At 44.6% G+C, this 18424-nt stretch overlaps 1 protein-coding gene across 1 annotated transcript in view; it reads right to left on the reverse strand.

Moving 5' to 3' along the window:
- psidin (phagocyte signaling impaired) overlaps nt 1–18424 on the reverse strand; it is a 59861-nt gene that overhangs the window by 16850 nt on the left and 24587 nt on the right. The window contains exons 10-12 of the mRNA XM_080275675.1: nt 5331–5500; nt 1384–1527; nt 822–955 (exon numbers count right to left, since the gene is read on the reverse strand). Coding sequence (XP_080131801.1) covers nt 822–955; nt 1384–1527; nt 5331–5500 — 448 coding nt within the window. The remainder of the gene's footprint in view (nt 1–821; nt 956–1383; nt 1528–5330; nt 5501–18424) is intronic.

Raw genomic sequence — 18424 nt, forward strand, 5'->3', positions numbered from 1 at the left:
CCTACACAGCTGATTTGCCATTTTCCCCCAGTTTACAGTCTCACTCATGAGGAAATGGAAGCAATATTCTGAAACACATCCCTAACATATAATAATTACATGTACAGTCACTGCTCGCGTAACGCATGAATATTGTACCCTGAAGCTCCTGCTTTATGAAAATTCCACATTATAGGGCCAAATGTTTACATGTTAAAGGGTTTCACGGTACCCAAGCCAGCCCCAAGTTCACCTTTTAGGGTAATTTTCAGGTTTTTTTTCAAGGACATTTACCTACCTAATAAAGACTTCCTTACATACAAACACTACATGTTTCCCCACCTTGAATGGAAGAGGTTGTGGGACTGGTGGGGGGAAGTGGAGTGGAGTTATGTGGAAAAAAAAAATCACACAGAGCACGTGTAGCCAGACCAAGGGGAGAGGGTATGCTCAACTGGGGCAGGAATGCTCAGTGGACCATGACAACACCCAGCAAAGACACATGACAACCATATGCCATTGACTGATGCCACTGGCTATGACTGTCAGTGGCCATGTTATGTCTGTTCCCCCTGCGTTATAACCCTATTTTTCCCATGTTATGACTGTTTGAACCATAATTTCGGGCCTCTGGTCGTGTTATGTCTACTGTCGCAACGTAGTACAGTTTTTAAAAAAATGGGCAGCTTCCTCCACCCATGTTATGTCTATCATTTTTGCGTTGTGACCATCTTTTGGCCTTAAATTTTGCCTTCCATGTTATGCGAGTTTTGCGCACTAGGATTACACGTTGTGCGAGCAGTGACTGCATTCCAAACCGAATATGCCATAAAGGAGCCAACCTGTGAGGAGGGTCCCATGCATCCATGACTCTGAGGTCCCTGTTGTCCCTGAGGTCGGGCCAGCAGGTTTTGTCTGTGGCTGGATCGATGTCCAACTGACCCACTGCCTCCACCAGCTGACTGTGGGAACTCACCTGACCACCAGCACATAAATCATGTCAAGATGAGGATCACACCAGGTGCAAAAAAAAAAAAAAAATTGCATCATTATTATATTTCGTCATAAGTTGGGTAAACAAAGAAGGAGGGAGATCCAAAAGCATATATTATATGCCAGTACTGTAAGAAACTAAGTAAAATGCTTGTAAAAATATGGTCAGCTCATACTTCTTTCTTGTTTTTTCCTTTTTTTTTTTTTTTTTAAGGATGGGTTACATCCTGAAGAGGGCTTGGGAAGTTTCAACAGGATTAGGCTTGGTCACAGTTAAAACAATTCATAATTAATACTTTAAGGTCCATAAGGATAAGTCAGATGATGTATCTACACATTCTGGTGATTCTGGGATGGATCGGTAGCAACAGGTACATGCACAAGTGATGATTATTATAATGTGGTCCTTACCTCTGTGGTTACATCTAACAACATCTGCTCTGCAGTGACTGTGGCAAAGTGTAGCGAGTTGCTGAGGCGTTCCCGGAATTCAACAAACTCTGGGATTCTCGTCAGGGATCCATACTTGTATGATGAGATCAGTGGATCCGAGGTCTGAGGGGAAAAGGAGATAAAAGGTGATTACTGGGGGTGCTTCATGGAATCATGTAATAAAAAGGAAGCCATGCTTCTTCTTAAGAACTGTTGGGGTTGGTCATACTACAGCTGAGGTGCTCTACAGGCTGGAAAACAAATCTAGTGCTAATACTAGTACAGTAATCCCGCATTTTTTGCGGATTTTTTGTCTACGGTTTTGCCCTCTCACGGATTTTCTTAGCATTAATAAGTTCAACTAAAATATCCTTGAATATACAGAAAACAAAAAATTTGAAATTCCCGCAGCTTCCAATTGTAGCGCGGTAAACTCACGCCACCCTCTGTCCCTTTCCCGCGGCCCCTCTGCCAGTGTTACCATATCTAGCATAATTTTATTCTTTTAGCATAATTTTGATCAAATTTTCGAGTCTGGAATATTTTTTGGCATATTAGAAGTTTTAGAATCATTCTAGCATAATATAGAATGGAATGGAATATTTTTGGAATAATTTTATAAAAGCTACAAATCAGAGAGAGAGAGAGAGAGAGAGAAAGACAGAGAGAGAGAGAGAGAGGGAGAGACGAATAAGGTAAGAAAATGTTTGAATAGTTGGTTACTTTCAGTTTGGGCTTGGTTGGGTTGGATTAGGTTAGGTTAGGTTAGGTTGGATTAGATTAGGTTAGGTTCGGTTTGGTTCGGTTAGGATAAGTTTGAGCTTTGTACTTTACCCATGAAACCTAGGTTTTTCCGATGGATTTTGGTATGATTCATTCGATTTTCAGCTTCATTTCAGTCGGAAATGACCATTTTCTGTGTTTCCCCCCCTCCCTATAACCTCCGATTCCCCAAAGATCCCCCATTATTGCAGGGGGATGGAGGGGGGTCATATCTCAAAATCTGGTTATTTCTGATGGAAATGATGCTCAAAATCGAATGAATCACATCAAAATCCATCAGAAAAACGTAAGTTTCGTGGGAAAAAGCAGTATGGGCAGAAAACCGATATTTACCCTCTTACTGTATGTAGGTTCATTTTAATATTTTCATAGTAAACAATACATAATTAATATGTTGCACGAATATGTATAGAATTTTATCATTTAGCTTCAAGTTAGCATAATTCATTTTTTACTTGGAACAAATTTGCTCAATCTAGCATAATTTTTTCATTGCCCTAGCATAATTTCGTTGTTTGGATATGGCAACACTGCTCTCTGCCCCGCATTCCTCAGTCCACGCCTGACTGCCTCACGTGTCTGGTGTACTTGTAACCGTAGTATGATACGAGCCTCTTGCCTCCCACTTGCTTTCCACATGGCCCCAGGACGTAAGCCAGCCTCACCAAAGGCTAATAATACAATTAGTAAGAACTCCAAAGTGACAAAATGATCAAGAAAAGTTATGACCTTAGCAGAGAAAATTGTGTTACTGGACAAGCTAAGAAACGACCGTGGGAGTGTTTGCTATCACCAATTAATGCATCTTTTTATTTTGTACTGTTTTGTGAATAAATGTGTAGATAATTGTGTATTACAGTACGATGTTTACGTTTTTCCTTCATAATGGAGTATGTGCTTTCAATCTTGTAAGAAGGTATTTCGGGATGAGTATGGAGGTTTCGGGACAATTCGCAGTCACAACAAACACAAAACAATTCGCCTTCATTAATGAAGATAGCTATGGGTGACGCTAGAATATAATTCAAAGGCAACTACAGCGAGGAAGAAACAAGTTAATTATTGACTAAAGGAGCAACTAATAAATAATATCCAGAACCTACGCTACTGAACATAGACTTTGCTGGATCCCCCCGAAATATAGTTATTAAAGTATTGATTAATTAATAAGTATATTGATAAAAGTATTGATTAGTATATTTATAGAATGGCGGGGAATCGTCCAGGGTGCGAATTGTTCTGAAAGGGAATCGTCCATGTTTTGACGGGGAATTGTCTGACGGCGAATTGTCTCGCAATCAGTATGGACATGGACTGTGTGATGGGCAGCATGGTGGACACAAGTGTAAGATTCAATTGTTAATAGGGTATTTGCGGAATTGACTTTTCGCGGGGGTTACAAGAACGTAACTACCGCGAAATATGCGGGATTACTGTATTCTCCCTACAGGCAGAGTCTTTGGAAACTTAGGAATAAAAGTGAGATAAGCACTAAGACTTTCAATTGTGCAAAATTCAGCTTGGACTCTGGGTTCATTTACCTGTGATTGAGTTTCCTGCCTGAGGGTGATGCTGTGTAGTTGACTACCAAACTTGTGACCAAATGTCGCAATCATGGTAGTCAATGGAACTCAAGATATAAACTTTTACCAGTATCATTCAACATCACTTCATGGCGAAGACTATATCCATCTGCTAACATTAACATTATCCTATTTTTTACTTGAACGTCAATACATTCACGGAAAGTAATACTATCTATCTATCTGTCTATTGCCAGATGTCTTAATTAATTCCCCGCATAACACTGTGTCAATTAATTTATTTTTCACTATAAAAGCTGCTCATCAACAGTGGAACACTTTCACTTAACATGCTGTTATACATTAATGGGCAGTTGGGATGTTAAGTGAAGGTGCCACAGGTGGTACAACTCACACAAAGACAAATCTCAATATACCACTATATTTTTAATTTGCTTTTAGGTTTTCATATTTAGTACATACTGATACATCTAGTCACAACATAAAATCCCATTTGGCAATTAAAAGCAGCCTTGAATATGATTTTTTTTTTTTTTATTATCTGAGAATATAATATTTTTTGCTGGAAAACAACTCTAATTTAAAAGGTTTTTCATATTACTTGGCAGCTTTTAAGAACACATCCATAGTGCAAAGTGAGGAATTACAGTAATATATATCACAGGAATATCAATTTTTCACACCCATAAATTCATGGATGAATACATCTGCATGCAGCCCTCTTCCAGTTCTGTATTCAGTTCCCTAAAATATAACAATGCCATCATTGTACTAACAACTCGGATTTCTGCAACTAATTCAATTTCCATTTTCTTTACACTTTCTCTCTCTCTTCTATCTCTAGTCTGAGGTACTGAAAATCTACTAAGTCTTGCCTTTCTCTCCATTCATCAGCAAATTATGCCAAGAATCATCATCTCTCTAAACTACCATCAACTTTACCCTTACCTGCTTCTGACCTCACTACTCAAAGGCATTCACAAAACTTTGGGCTAAATTGTGAAGTTCCTGTTCACAATGTACTTCTTGCTAAGGGTGAAGAATGATAAATTCATCCGTCCATCCATCATCCAATCCTACGTTGCCCCATAAGAAGCGTAGGAGCCCAGGGCTAAGCAAGTTGGTCCTCACATTTAAAATGAGAGTGACCCGCCTCACTCATCCCTGAGTGGCATTACTTAAACCCAAACCACCCCTTGGATATAAACCTTCACCAGCTCAATCCAATTGGAGTGCTGTAATTACCCACTAAACCACCAGGCGCCAAAATTTGGTTATATGGTTACCACCCAGCTTAGTAAATGGTTTTCTGGTGTACAGGAAACCACTTGGGTTGTCACTCAGTGTAGAGTCACCCACAGGCAGAAGTATGAGGAAAGAATGAAGGAAAGAAAGACAGAAGGAGAGTGAAAGTCACCTGTGGGTAGAAGGATGAGGAAAGAATGAAGGAAAGAAAGACAGAAGAGGATGGAAGGAATGAAAGATGGAGGAGAGGAAACGGTAGACACACAAGAGCAGCACTACATCAAGTGAGTGGATGGCGAGCTCCCCCACCTATGATAAAAATACATATAATACTACGGTAACTTTAATACCCACATCTTTATAGTTGGCCATGAAGAACTTCAGTGTGGCAGAGAAAATGTCTGATGCAGTTGTGTAGTGAGCGGAATCAAGAGCCTGGAGAGCTAGTACGTGTCCAAGAGTGTCCAGCTGAATGTGTTTCAAGTCACATTTCTCATACACACCATGTGACGCTTCACACGCTCCTGGAAGTGCCAAAGAAAGGTGTGGTACAATTGGATACAAGAGAGAAATGAGTGTTTCTGTGCTTTTAACTCCTCAGTCATGAATGAGAAGCATTGTTCAAAACTTTTACCCTTAAAGTAGCATTATGCTTGCACACCTACAAGATCTTAAGTGATAACCTACCATAAAAATCAACAAACTCTAATTTCAAGATAATGTTATCAACTATTACATCACATTCTCAGTGACACAGACTTTCAGTGGCTTCTGCCTAGTGACATACTAATATTCTCATGCATGTAATTTATACCTTTTCAATATAGATCCAGTTTCCATTAATAACATTAAAGGATGTATAGGTGTAGGCTGTAGAATTAAAGAAACATCATGCATATTCTTATGTATGTCACCAGTACGGTAAAACATCACTATAATGGACTAATTGGGGCCCAAGCCATTCTGATAAAGCAAAATTCTGATAAAAGTCACATCCGGACTTCCCCCTGTTAACCCGGACTTTATCTGATATGTTAGACATTAGTCCAGATTGCACCAACAGTTTTTTAACTGTTTTCACTACCCATGCAGTACTGTACTGTAGTATACATTCACTACAATAATCAAATGGTATAATATATACAATAATACTGTACTGTACACTGATAAACATGTCATTTATTTACCTTATTGTGGTGAACATAGCTGGAGTGGTAAGGCAGTCCAGACTGCTTCCGGCTTTATCGGTTTCTGATATATAGTATACTGTAAGAATTTAGTCTGGACGCTCTTCAATTACGATAAACGATATGCGTATATATAAATATGTATACAGTAACCCCTCCAATATCTGGATCAATAGAGCCATCGGTAGGTTCGGATATTGGTTTCATCCGGATATTGGGCCCCAGCTTATGGACTTGTACTTATGGACCCTAACTCAGAGAAACACCTATACAACTCCCTCCGGACATGCATAGCACCTATTTAACATCCAAATCACACCAATAGGGCACATAAATGACTGAAATAAATGCAAAAGAAACATAAAATGTGGGTTTAGAAGTATGTTCATACATTAATAAACATTCTGGTACTTATGGACTCTAACCGAACCTAACCTAACCGAACCGAACCTAACTCTGAAAAACACATTCCTACTGCACATGCATGAGGTAAGTATAGTATGGAAAGAAGTACAGTATGACACTTTCTGGTAAGTATAGTATGGAAAAAAGTACAATATGAAACATTCTGGTAAATATAGTATGGAAAATAGTACAACATGAAACATTCTGGCTACTTACAGCAAGTCCCTGGCCACCTCGATGAATAACCGCCTCCTCTCGGACTCTGACAGTAAGAACGATTTCCTGAAGCACTTGCACTACACTCTTCCTGAAGTCTTGCACTGAACTTAGTCACTAACACACAGAAGTCCGTTCTTTTCACAGTGTTCACTTTAGTCCAAATAATGTTCCATTTTACTTTAAGTGTTGCACATTAACTTTTCCCCAGTTTTTTTAATTTTCCAAAGCCAAAACAAAGAAGGTTAGTTATGTTAAATTTCTTTTCTACTGAGTCTTTTCTCCCAACTTGAAAACCTTAACACAACACACCGTTTTTTTCACTGCACAACACTCAAAATTCCCGTGTGGTCTAGTGGAGAAGTTCTTGCTGTTTATTCACTGTCAGAGCCCAAGAGTATCACTGGCAGGCGACCAAGGGGTGCATCGGTGGGTCGTGGTGATGGCGTACCGACTAAAGAAGACTCTGAAGACAGCCGCAAACTCACGTCGAGCGGTGACTCCACTGTAGCTGATGTGCTGGGCTGTGGCTCGGAGCATGAGGGCCTGTCTTGGGGAGGCAACGGAGTGGAACCAGGGCTTGGCACAGCGGGGGTCACGGGCCTGAAAAAACTGTCAATCGTTGACTGACGCAAGGACCGACGATTCTGGCGATTGATGATGCGCTGCCTTTCCGGAAAGCACGCACTTCCTCCACGAGTCCCAAGGGCCCCATCTCCCTGTCGCAGTCCGGGTGTTCCAGGTAGTCTAGGACGAACTCTAGATGTTCCCGGAGTGCGCTCAGCTTGGGGATGGCTGGAGTAGTGTCCTGCTGAGCGGAGTCCGCATCATCATCGCCTTCGTCGTCGGAATCTTCAAGTTCGGGACTGACACCAGCAACCGAAGACGCGATCTCGATATCAGACAACGTCTGATACCCAGGATCGCCCTCGTCGTCGTCCAACCACTCCATCATCCACATCAACATCGTCGCCGTGCGTACGTAGCCGTGCATGGAAGTCATCCACGTCAAACCCTAGGAAATCGTACTCCACATCTGTTCCGAGAAGCAGACGAGACCAACCATTTTCAAGAGTTTTCACAGGGACTTCCTTCCAAGCACTAGCCCAGTTGTACAGTGCAGACTTGATGTTGTAGCGGCGAAGGTTTTCCAAAGTCCGCTTGCCTCGAGTGTCACGTCCTTCCCTGCGCTCGTCCTCGTCCTCGAGGACAACCATCACCTCATCCAGGAACTTCCGACGGTACAGGCGCTTTGTTGCCACAATCACTCCTTGGTCCATTGGTTGAATGAGAGCAGTCGTATTAGGTGGCAGAAACATGCACCTAATACGGCCATTTTCAGCAACCAAGTCCTTGTCGCACGGGTGGGCAGGTGCATTGTCGAGGAGAAGGAAAGCCTTTACCTGGTCGCGAAGAATTCCCAGTGTCTTCGTCTGGTAATGTATGACCTCCTTGACGAAGTGATGGTGAAACCAGTCTTTGAAAATCACAGCTGTGAACCACGCTTTCAAAGAATGGTACCATACGACAGGAAGGACATCCATCACCCCACGAAGGCACCGAGGCTGTTTTGCACGGCCAACAATAACGGGCTTAAGCCGGTGCATGCCGTTAGCATTGGCACAACACAAAGCAGATATCCGTTCCTTAGAAAGCTTGCGGCCAGGTACACGCTTCTCCGTCTCATCGGCTAGAGTGTTCGTTGGCACCGAGTGATAGAATAGGCCAGTTTCGTCAGCGTTATAGACTTGACCGAAAGTGAGGCCCTCCCTGTCGATCAAGCCTTTCACCTTGTGCCGAAACTCGTCCACTCCATCCTCGTTAGCGTCCAATGCTTCGCCATGTGCTTTACGGTTAGTAAGGCCATGCCGTAACTTGAACGCGAAGAGCCAACCCTCGGATGCCTTGAAGTCAAGGGCGTCGTGAAGTCTTGCAAACTTCTCAGCAGCAGCCTTCAGCTCCGTTCCACGTACCATCACACCAGCTGCACGTTGCTGTCGATACCAAATCAACATGGAGCGGTCGATCTCTGCATACTTGGGGGTAAACATAACCTTCCTCTCCACGTTGCGTTTGCTTCTCGACGAGAAGTCAGCCGTGTACTGCATGAGCTTGTCTCGGGAATGCTTGATATCGAACAAAGTCGACCGGGCCAGGTTGAACTCGCGGAGAATGCGTTAGGAAGACCAACCCGCATCAACCTTCTCCAATATCTCCCGTTTCTTCTCCAGAGTCAACACCACTCTCTTCCTTTTCTCAGGAGGCGGGGCCATCATCACACACACTAAGAGTAGGGCAGAGAGCAGCAGGAGGCCTTGCAGCAAGTACGGCACCACCACAAAAGCGAGCACGTGGGCAGCCATGGCGAACAGCGTAGGTCTTGTCGCGGTGAGAGACAGGCGGGAAGTGGGGAGGATGCAGCGGCGCTCTATCGGACGTCGGAGGAATGACGAACCAAAACAATGCTCTCACACGGCGTGCGCGGCAAGTTCAAATTACGGACGGCAAAAAAATCGATTTTTTTTTCAATTTTTTTGGATTTTCGGACCATTTTGGGAATGTTTGATCCCAGGACGATAAGGCCCGGGTAGTGGGGATGTTCGGTTATTGGGCGTCCGGATATTAGAGTGATTACTGTATATATATATATATACATATATATATATATTTGTATATAAACCGTATACTGTATGTATATATATATATATATATACAATATATATATATATATATACAATATATATATATATATATATATATATATATATATATATATATACAATATATACATATATATTCACTCTCATCTTAAAAATCGGGACCAACTGCTTAGCCCCAAGCTCCTACGCTCCTCATGGGGCAATGTAGGATTGGATGAAGGATGAATGGATATATATATATATATATATATATATACATACATATATATATATACATACTGTTACGGTGGCGCCAGCCCGGGGCTATTACAAAGAAGACAACAAGTCAGCCTTAGATGATCGGCCTCCACTGCGTTGCAAAAATAACGCAGACCCCGGCACTGACACTCCGCAAACTAGAGAAAAACTGCGCAACGGAAAAACTAAAACGCAACACTCTGTACTTTGATAATAAACGGAACAGCCTACCTATAGATCTAGCCTACTATCGTCACTACCGGAAGTAATACCGCCCGAGACAGTATACAGGAACACCTCCCACTTACTTCCGGTGGTGACGACTTTCTACTTAACCCGTGTCCAAGGGGGAACGCAGTTAATAGCTCACGATGGTTCTCACTAGCCTTGAGCAAAGAGATGGGATTAACTGTGTAGGGGTTAGGGGTGTGTGTATGTACGTGTGTTGGGGAACGTTAACAAAGGCAGCGAGAAGACCACGGTGAGCCAAACTGGCCCTCCAAAGACAACACGGTTACAAAAACAAAATAAAATAACTACTTCCCTCAGTCAGCAACAAAAGAATAAAAATAAACTTAAATGAAAACGCCAGCTCGGCATAAAAATGACTGGGGAGAGAGAGAGTGTGCACACACGCACGATACGGAAGCTAGCTGGGAAGATACTGGCCTACTGCTAGGCTCGTGTTCAGCCAAGCGCGAACGCATGAATCAAATTAATTAATAAGAACTTAAATTCGTGCCCCTCTCTCTCTACAATAAATTGGTACTTCTAATGCAAGCAAAACATCATTAAATATACTGGTAGCTCACAAAAGACAATCAAAATAATCAAATGCATTCTCAGCATGGTATTAAATAAAATTGCCCTCAGTGGCAGGAACGAAAGAAACAAAAGAACTTGTAGCACTCGCTAATATAAACTCCGCGAATGACACGGATACATACTGCATAATCCCCCTAGCCCAGCTGTAATGGCTGCATCCGTGGGAACGGAAAGGCGGACAGCGTAACACGCCCTTCCCCAAGGGAAAATTTTGAGCCCTGGATCAAAATTTTCGATCAAGACCCTGACCCCTCCCTGGATAAACAATCAGCAATTACGTTATCAGTCCCTTTAATATGCCTAACTTCTAAATTGTACTCTTGCAAAAGCAAACTCCAGCGGGTCAAACGCTGGTTCTTAAATTTAAACTTGTTCAAAAACTGCAGGGGATGATGGTCTGAATAAATCTTGATCACCGGGCCAAAAGGGGGCAGGTAGACAGCAAAGTGTTGCAGGGCCAGGATAATCGCTAATAACTCCTGCTCTATGACAGAGTAGTTCTTCTGAGCTCTATTAAACTTCTTTGAGAAGTATGATATGGGATGTTCAACCTGGCCCTCATCCGGCTGCATCAACACTGCTCCTACCCCTACTCGGCTAGCATCAACTGCCAGCACAAAAGATTTGTCAAAATCTGGTGCACGCAATATAGGGTGGTGGCACAGCAGAGACTTAACAGTAGTAAAAGCTTGCTCACACTCGGCTGTCCACTGCCACTTCTTATCCTTGCGCAATAAGTCAGTAAGAGGGGCAAGCACTGTGGAGTAATTCCCAATAAATCTTCGGTAATAGCCGATCATGCCCAAAAATCGCTGGAGGGCACGGCGACACTGGGGTGCTGCAAAGTTGGAAATGGCATCCACCTTAGCCCGAGGTGGAGCCACTTGCCCATGTCCCACAACAAATCCAAGGTACTGGACCTTAGCACGTACGAACTCGCACTTGTCCAAGTTGACTACTAAGCCAGCTTCCTCCAACCGCTTAATGAGCATTTCCACATGATCAAGGTGCTCCTCCCACTTGGTGTCATACACAATGACATCATCGATGTAAACGACACAATTAGGTATGCCATCCACCACTTTATCCATAAGCCTCTGGAAAGTGGCTGGAGCATTCTTCAATCCATAAGGCATCACCTGGCACTGATATACTGCACCACTGACAACAAAGCTAGCCACTTGTTTAGCCCGTTCCGTCAGCGGGACCTGCCAGTATCCTTTTACTAAGTCAAGTTTGGTGATATAAGTGGCATTTCCCACCTTGTCCACGGAGTCATCGACCCGAGGCAAGGGATAAGCATCGGTCTTAGACAGTGAGTTAACCTTCCGGAAGTCCACACACAACCTAACCTTCCCATCTGGCTTCGGCTGCAAGGTAACTGGTGAACTCCACTCACTGAAACTCCTCTTAATCAATCCATGGTCCAACATATACTTGATCTCATTATCGAGAACTTTCTGTCTGATAGGGTTGATGCGGTAGGGAGCTAATTTTACAGGCTTACTATCCCCAACGTCGATGTCATGAGTAGCCCAAGTTGTCAATCCCGGTGAATCTCCAAAAACTTTCGGATGTTTCCATAATCTGTTGCACAGCTCTTCTCGCTTTACTGGATCAAGGTGTCGCAATTTCTCCACCAGAGCTGCATAACCATTGCCCTCCCATAGGTCAGCTGGTAACATCTCACCACGACTAAACACTTCCTCCTGCTCCTCCAACTCACTACCAACCACCAAAACTACAGGAGCGCTCTTATCCCTGGTTCCCTCAACGTCCACTCCAAAGTCACCTTCCAGGAACTGTGGCTGTAACCCTGGTCCACCACTCACATCACCGGCACCAACAGCTCCCTCCACAGCACGTTCCCTTGATGCCACGTCCTCCCTTCCCCGTCCTTCACATCCCAGGTGAGAGACATCAGCAGTCATCCCACAATGAGAATCAACTGGGCGGTAGTATGGCTTCAACATATTAATGTGGCACAACTGAGTACTCTTCCGCCTGTCTGGGGTAACAATTAGATAGTCAAGTTCCCCAACTCTCTTCTTCACAATATAAGGACCACTGAATCTAGCTGCCAGAGGTTTTCCTTGCATGGGCAGCAGTGCCAAAACTTCATCTCCTTGCTTAAACTCACGACTTCTGACCTTCTTATCATAATGAGCCTTCATTTTCGCTTGAGCCCCGATTAGATGGTCACGGGCAAGCTCTAAAGCGCAATGCAGTCTCTCCCGAGTGCGGCAGACATAGTCAAGCATGGATTCCTGGTTGCCAGATTTGTTGTTACTCCAGGCCTCTCGCACCACATCCAAGGGACCACGAACTCTGTGCCCAAACACTAACTCATTGGGTGAAAACCCTAACGACTCAGTTGGTACCTCTCTCACTGCAAACATAACAAAGGGTACCGCTAGGTCCCAATCCTTTCCACTATCATAGCAGAAGGTGCGCAGCATGGTCTTTAAGGTCTGATGATGCCTCTCCAGGGCACCTTGTGACTGCGGATGGTAGGCACTGGACAAAATGTGTTTGATGCCCAACTCTGTCATTGTCTGCTTAAATAAATTAGATGTAAAATTTACTCCACGGTCTGACTGCAACTCCTTGGGCAGGCCAAAATGAGTAAAGAACAGGATAAGTTGCTTGACTACTGACTTCGCCTGCATGCTTCTGATTGGTATAGCCTCTGGGTATCGCGTTGTAACATCCATTATGGTTAACAAATACTTGTTTCCAGCAGAAGTAGGAGGTAAAGGGCCCACAATATCAATGATTACCCGGGTAAACGGAGGTTCAACTGCAGGAATGGGAGTCAAAGGGGCCACAGGAAGAACTTGATTAGGCTTGCCCACCATCTGACACGTGTGACAGCTCTTGATGTACGCAGCAACTTGTCCCGGCATACTTGGCCACCAAAAATTATATCTTAAGCGCTGCACTGTCTTCCTGTTTCCCAAGTGACCTGCTAAAGGTCCCTCATGTGCTAACTGTATTAACGGCACCCTATACTGCACAGGCACCGCCACCTGCACTAACTCACTCACTCCTCCATCTACCGTGGCGCCAGTGGGCGTCCATCGGCGATGTAAAACATTGTCTTTATTCAGGAACTCCTCCTTACCACACTCCATACTTCTTTCTTCCCCTACTCGAGCAAACAAGGGCTTTAATGTTACATCCTCCTGTTGCTTCACCCTCAATTCTGCTGGCCCAACACCCGCCAGCTCTACTGAGGACTGAGATAAGGGACTGGTCGGGACACTGGATTGCGAAGGGCGATCAATCTCAGCGTCACCTCTAGTACACTCGACAGGGGGAGGAATGTCAGACTCCACACTGACATCATCATCACCTCTATCCTCAACAGTGACACTCTGTTCCTCAGGCGTGTTTGACGGTGGTCCTGCATCCCCGCAGTCGACCCCAGCGTCCTGAAATTCTCCTAATTCAGTCGATGGGCTGGGTTCAGTCTCCACACAGACACACTCAGCACCACCTCTAGTGTCCTGAGTGGGAAGTGGGGCGGCACCCATGCACGCATTCCCACTCTCCTCACCCACCACAGCAACACTCTGCTCACTAGGTTCCTCCATTGGTGGCCCTGCCTCACCACAGTCGACCCCAAGAACCTGTGACTTCACCAGTTCTTCCTCCCGGGCTGCAACCTGTGCCATAGATCGTGTAATTGCACAGACCGGGAACATGGCTTCCACTTCTGCATCAACTTCAATACCAATTTCTGGGGCGTCAAAACACTTCTCTGCCACAACAACTGGTGGGGGAATAGATGGAAATACTTTCTCCCCAGCCAGATCGTTCCCCAGCAGAAAATCAATCCCCTCTACTGGCATTACATCAGCAACAGCTACTTGAGCTGCAGCCTGAACAATGGGGCAATCGAGTTCCACATGAACATAATCATAGTATTCATCTGAGTTCATGCCTCTACACAGCACATACTTCCCTGAGTTTACAGGCCCTCCAGTCACGTTTCTGCACACAGACTGTTGTGCACAGGTATCACGAGCCACAGTAACTGGATAACTGATCCCATGAATTTTCACTGTGCCGTGACATATAAAAGGTTTACACCAGTCTAGGGACGATTTCTGAGGCAGTTCATCCGGAGGTGGCGTAGCATGTTGGGTAACCTTTTCAGCCTGAGCTGGCAGCGAGCACAGCCGGCTGCACTCCAGCTTTCCACAGACTTCTCCCTCACCGTTACCACTCTCCCAACTCCTCTCGTTCACCTGACTCGAACCTACAATTAGTGCCACTGGTTTGGCATTTTGGGAGGCCTTCCACTTAGGGCAGTTAGGCTTGATGTGCCCACTCTGTTTGCAAAAGTAACAAACTAGCTTCGAACTGGATACAGGGCTCTTTCTCCCAGAATTCTTTTCTCCTCTGAACTTCCCTTGGACTGATTCACGGGAGATTTATCCCAGGCAGGGCCACTCACAGTCCTCTCCCTGGAATACTGAAAATTAGCATACTTGACCCCCATACTCCGCAAGGCAAACACCCGGTCATCAGCCCACGTCGCTGCTTCCTTCACGGTCTTAAATCTCTTCTCCCTAATTTTAACACCAATTTCTTTGTCAGCCATGTTGGTAAAATGTTCCATCAAAAACAGTTCACGCACCTCGTTATACGAAGTGGCGCTCTCACTCAGCAACCACTCGTCTAACCTCTCCTCCAGATACCTAGCGTAGGCCATATAGGTGTCAGCAGGCCTTTTCCGAGCACCACGGAACAACAACCGATAAGCCTCTGGTCTAAGTTCATATGCCTTCAGGATGGTTGTTTTAAATTCATCATAATCATCTACATCCTCAGGGCTCAACCTATTATACACTTCCAAGGCTTTTCCCTTCAGCACATTAGATACCAACCCCACCCAGCGCTGCCTTGGCCACTCAAACTCCCTAGCCTTCTTTTCAAATCTAACAAACCATTCTGTCACCTTCAACTCATCAAATGCTGGCACTAATTTTAGACTCCTTGAGAACCAACTCTCCCTATCCTCTGCACGGCCTGAGGTTTGGGTATCTGAAGTTGGTCTATTAGCAGTCAGCTCCAAGCGAGTCTTCTCCAGCTCAAATCGCATTTTTTCACGCTGCATCTCCATCTCCCTCTCTTCTTTCTCTCTGGCACGCTGCATCTCCCTCTCTTCTTTTGCACGCTGCATTTCCATCTCCATCTTTTTCAACTCCAACTGCAACTGAGCCTCCGGTGACAAGACTCCAGGGTATATGGGAGTGGAATGAACAACTCCAGGGAAAGCACCAGACATCCCTGGGGGAACTGCTCTAAACTGGCTCGGCGGCATCATAGATGGTAATAGTGGGGTAGCGAAACGAGGCATTTCAGCGCCATAGTCAAACTCAGGGCTCACACGGGGAGTACCTTTGCTATGTGCCTCTCGTTGTTCCATATCCACAGGTGACTCAGCACGTACGCGATCTGGTGTAGACACGCGTGACTCCATGGCGACAAATCAATGGCAGTACTAAATAATGAAATACTAATGCTGACTGAGAAACTACACACACATCAACTTCACCTCAAAGTACAGAGAACGCCAAGGTAACGATATCCTAGCAAGAAGAAGGCACTGTTAGGATATCCTGATGCGAGGTCGCCACTGTTACGGTGGCGCCAGCCCGGGGCTATTACAAAGAAGACAACAAGTCAGCCTTAGATGATCGGCCTCCACTGCGTTGCAAAAATAACGCAGACCCCGGCACTGACACTCCGCAAACTAGAGAAAAACTGCGCAACGGAAAAACTAAAACGCAACACTCTGTACTTTGATAATAAACGGAACAGCCTACCTATAGATCTAGCCTACTATCGTCACTACCGGAAGTAATACCGCCCGAGACAGTATACAGGAACACCTCCCACTTACTTCCGGTGGTGACGACTTTCTACTTAACCCGTGTCCAAGGGGGAACGCAGTTAATAGCTCACGATGGTTCTCACTAGCCTTGAGCAAAGAGATGGGATTAACTGTGTAGGGGTTAGGGGTGTGTGTGTGTATGTACGTGTGTTGGGGAACGTTAACAAAGGCAGCGAGAAGACCACGGTGAGCCAAACTGGCCCTCCAAAGACAACACGGTTACAAAAACAAAATAAAATAACTACTTCCCTCAGTCAGCAACAAAAGAATAAAAATAAACTTAAATGAAAACGCCAGCTCGGCATAAAAATGACTGGGGAGAGAGAGAGTGTGCACACACGCACGATACGGAAGCTAGCTGGGAAGATACTGGCCTACTGCTAGGCTCGTGTTCAGCCAAGCGCGAACGCATGAATCAAATTAATTAATAAGAACTTAAATTCGTGCCCCTCTCTCTCTACAATAAATTGGTACTTCTAATGCAAGCAAAACATCATTAAATATACTGGTAGCTCACATAAGACAATCAAAATAATCAAATGCATTCTCAGCATGGTATTAAATAAAATTGCCCTCAGTGGCAGGAACGAAAGAAACAAAAGAACTTGTAGCACTCGCTAATATAAACTCCGCGAATGACACGGATACATACTGCATAATCCCCCTAGCCCAGCTGTAACGGCTGCATCCGTGGGAACGGAAAGGCGGACAGCGTAACAATACATATACGTAAATGTACCTTAGACGATTCCGGTGCTGTTCCTCCATCACTTCCCCCCTCTGACTTCCTCATGGCTGACATTGAAATTTCTTCAGTTGATGTATTTTCTGCCATTACTGGCCTCAGTACTAACAAGGCATATGGGCCTGATGGGGTCCCTCCTGTTGTTCTCAAGAACTGTGCTTCTGTGCTTACACCCTGCCTAGGCAAACTCTTTCGTCTTTGTCTGTCAACTTGTACCTTTCCTTCTTGCTGGAAGTTTGCTCTCATTCAGCCAGTCCCAAAGAAGGGTGACCACTCCCAACCCTCCAACTATTGTCCAATTGCTTTAACGTCCTGTATTTCAAAAGTTTTCGAGTCAATTCTTAATAGAAAAATTTTAAGGCATCTTTCCTATCACAACCTTCTTTCCGATCATCAGTATGGGTTCCATCAGGGACGCTCCACTGGCGATCTTCTCACCTACCTTTCAGACTCCTGGTCATCCTCCTTTCGGGACTTTGGCGAAAGCTTTGCCATTGCACTTGACATCTCAAAGGCTTTCGATCGAGTCTGGCATAAATCTTTAATTTCCAAACTGCCCTCCTACGGTTTCTATCCTTCTATCTGTGCCTTCATCGCTAGCTTCCTTTCTGGTCGTTCTATAGCCGCTGTTATAGACGGCCATCGTTCTTCTCCTAGATCTATCAACAGTGGTGTTCCTCAGGGCTCTGTCCTATCACCAACTCTCTTCCTTTTATTCATCAATGATCTTCTAAGCTGTACATCTAACCCTATCCACTCATACGCTGATGACTCCACCCTTCACCTTTCCATTCGGTTCCCGCAACGCCCATCTCAACAGTTACTTCAACAAACAAGGGATGAGGCTATAGCACACCTAATGTCTGACTTGGCTCGTATCTTTGACTGGGGTAAAAATAATATGGTTGTCTTTAATGCATCTAAGACTCAGTTCTTACACCTTTCAACCCAACAAAATCTTCCACAGGTATACCCACTAATGTTTAATAATATTCAGCTTAATCCTACATCATCCTTGAACATGCTGGGGGTTTCATTTACTCGGGACTTATCTTGGAAAGATCATATTACATCTCTTGTAAAATCTGCTTCCAAGAGATTGGGTGTGCTAAGCCGACTCCGCTCTTTCTTTACCCCTGCGCAATTGTTGACTCTATACAGGGGTTTTATCCGCCCCTGTGTGGAGTACAACTCTCATGTGTGGGGAGGCTCCCCTCATACAGCTCTTCTCAATAGGGTGGAGTCAAAGGCTTTTCGTCTCATTAACT

The sequence above is a fragment of the Coenobita brevimanus genome, chromosome 62 (genome assembly GCF_032717465.1).
Source record: "Coenobita brevimanus isolate Jiangsu-jjx chromosome 62, ASM3271746v2, whole genome shotgun sequence".
Lineage (NCBI taxonomy): Eukaryota > Metazoa > Arthropoda > Malacostraca > Decapoda > Coenobitidae > Coenobita > Coenobita brevimanus.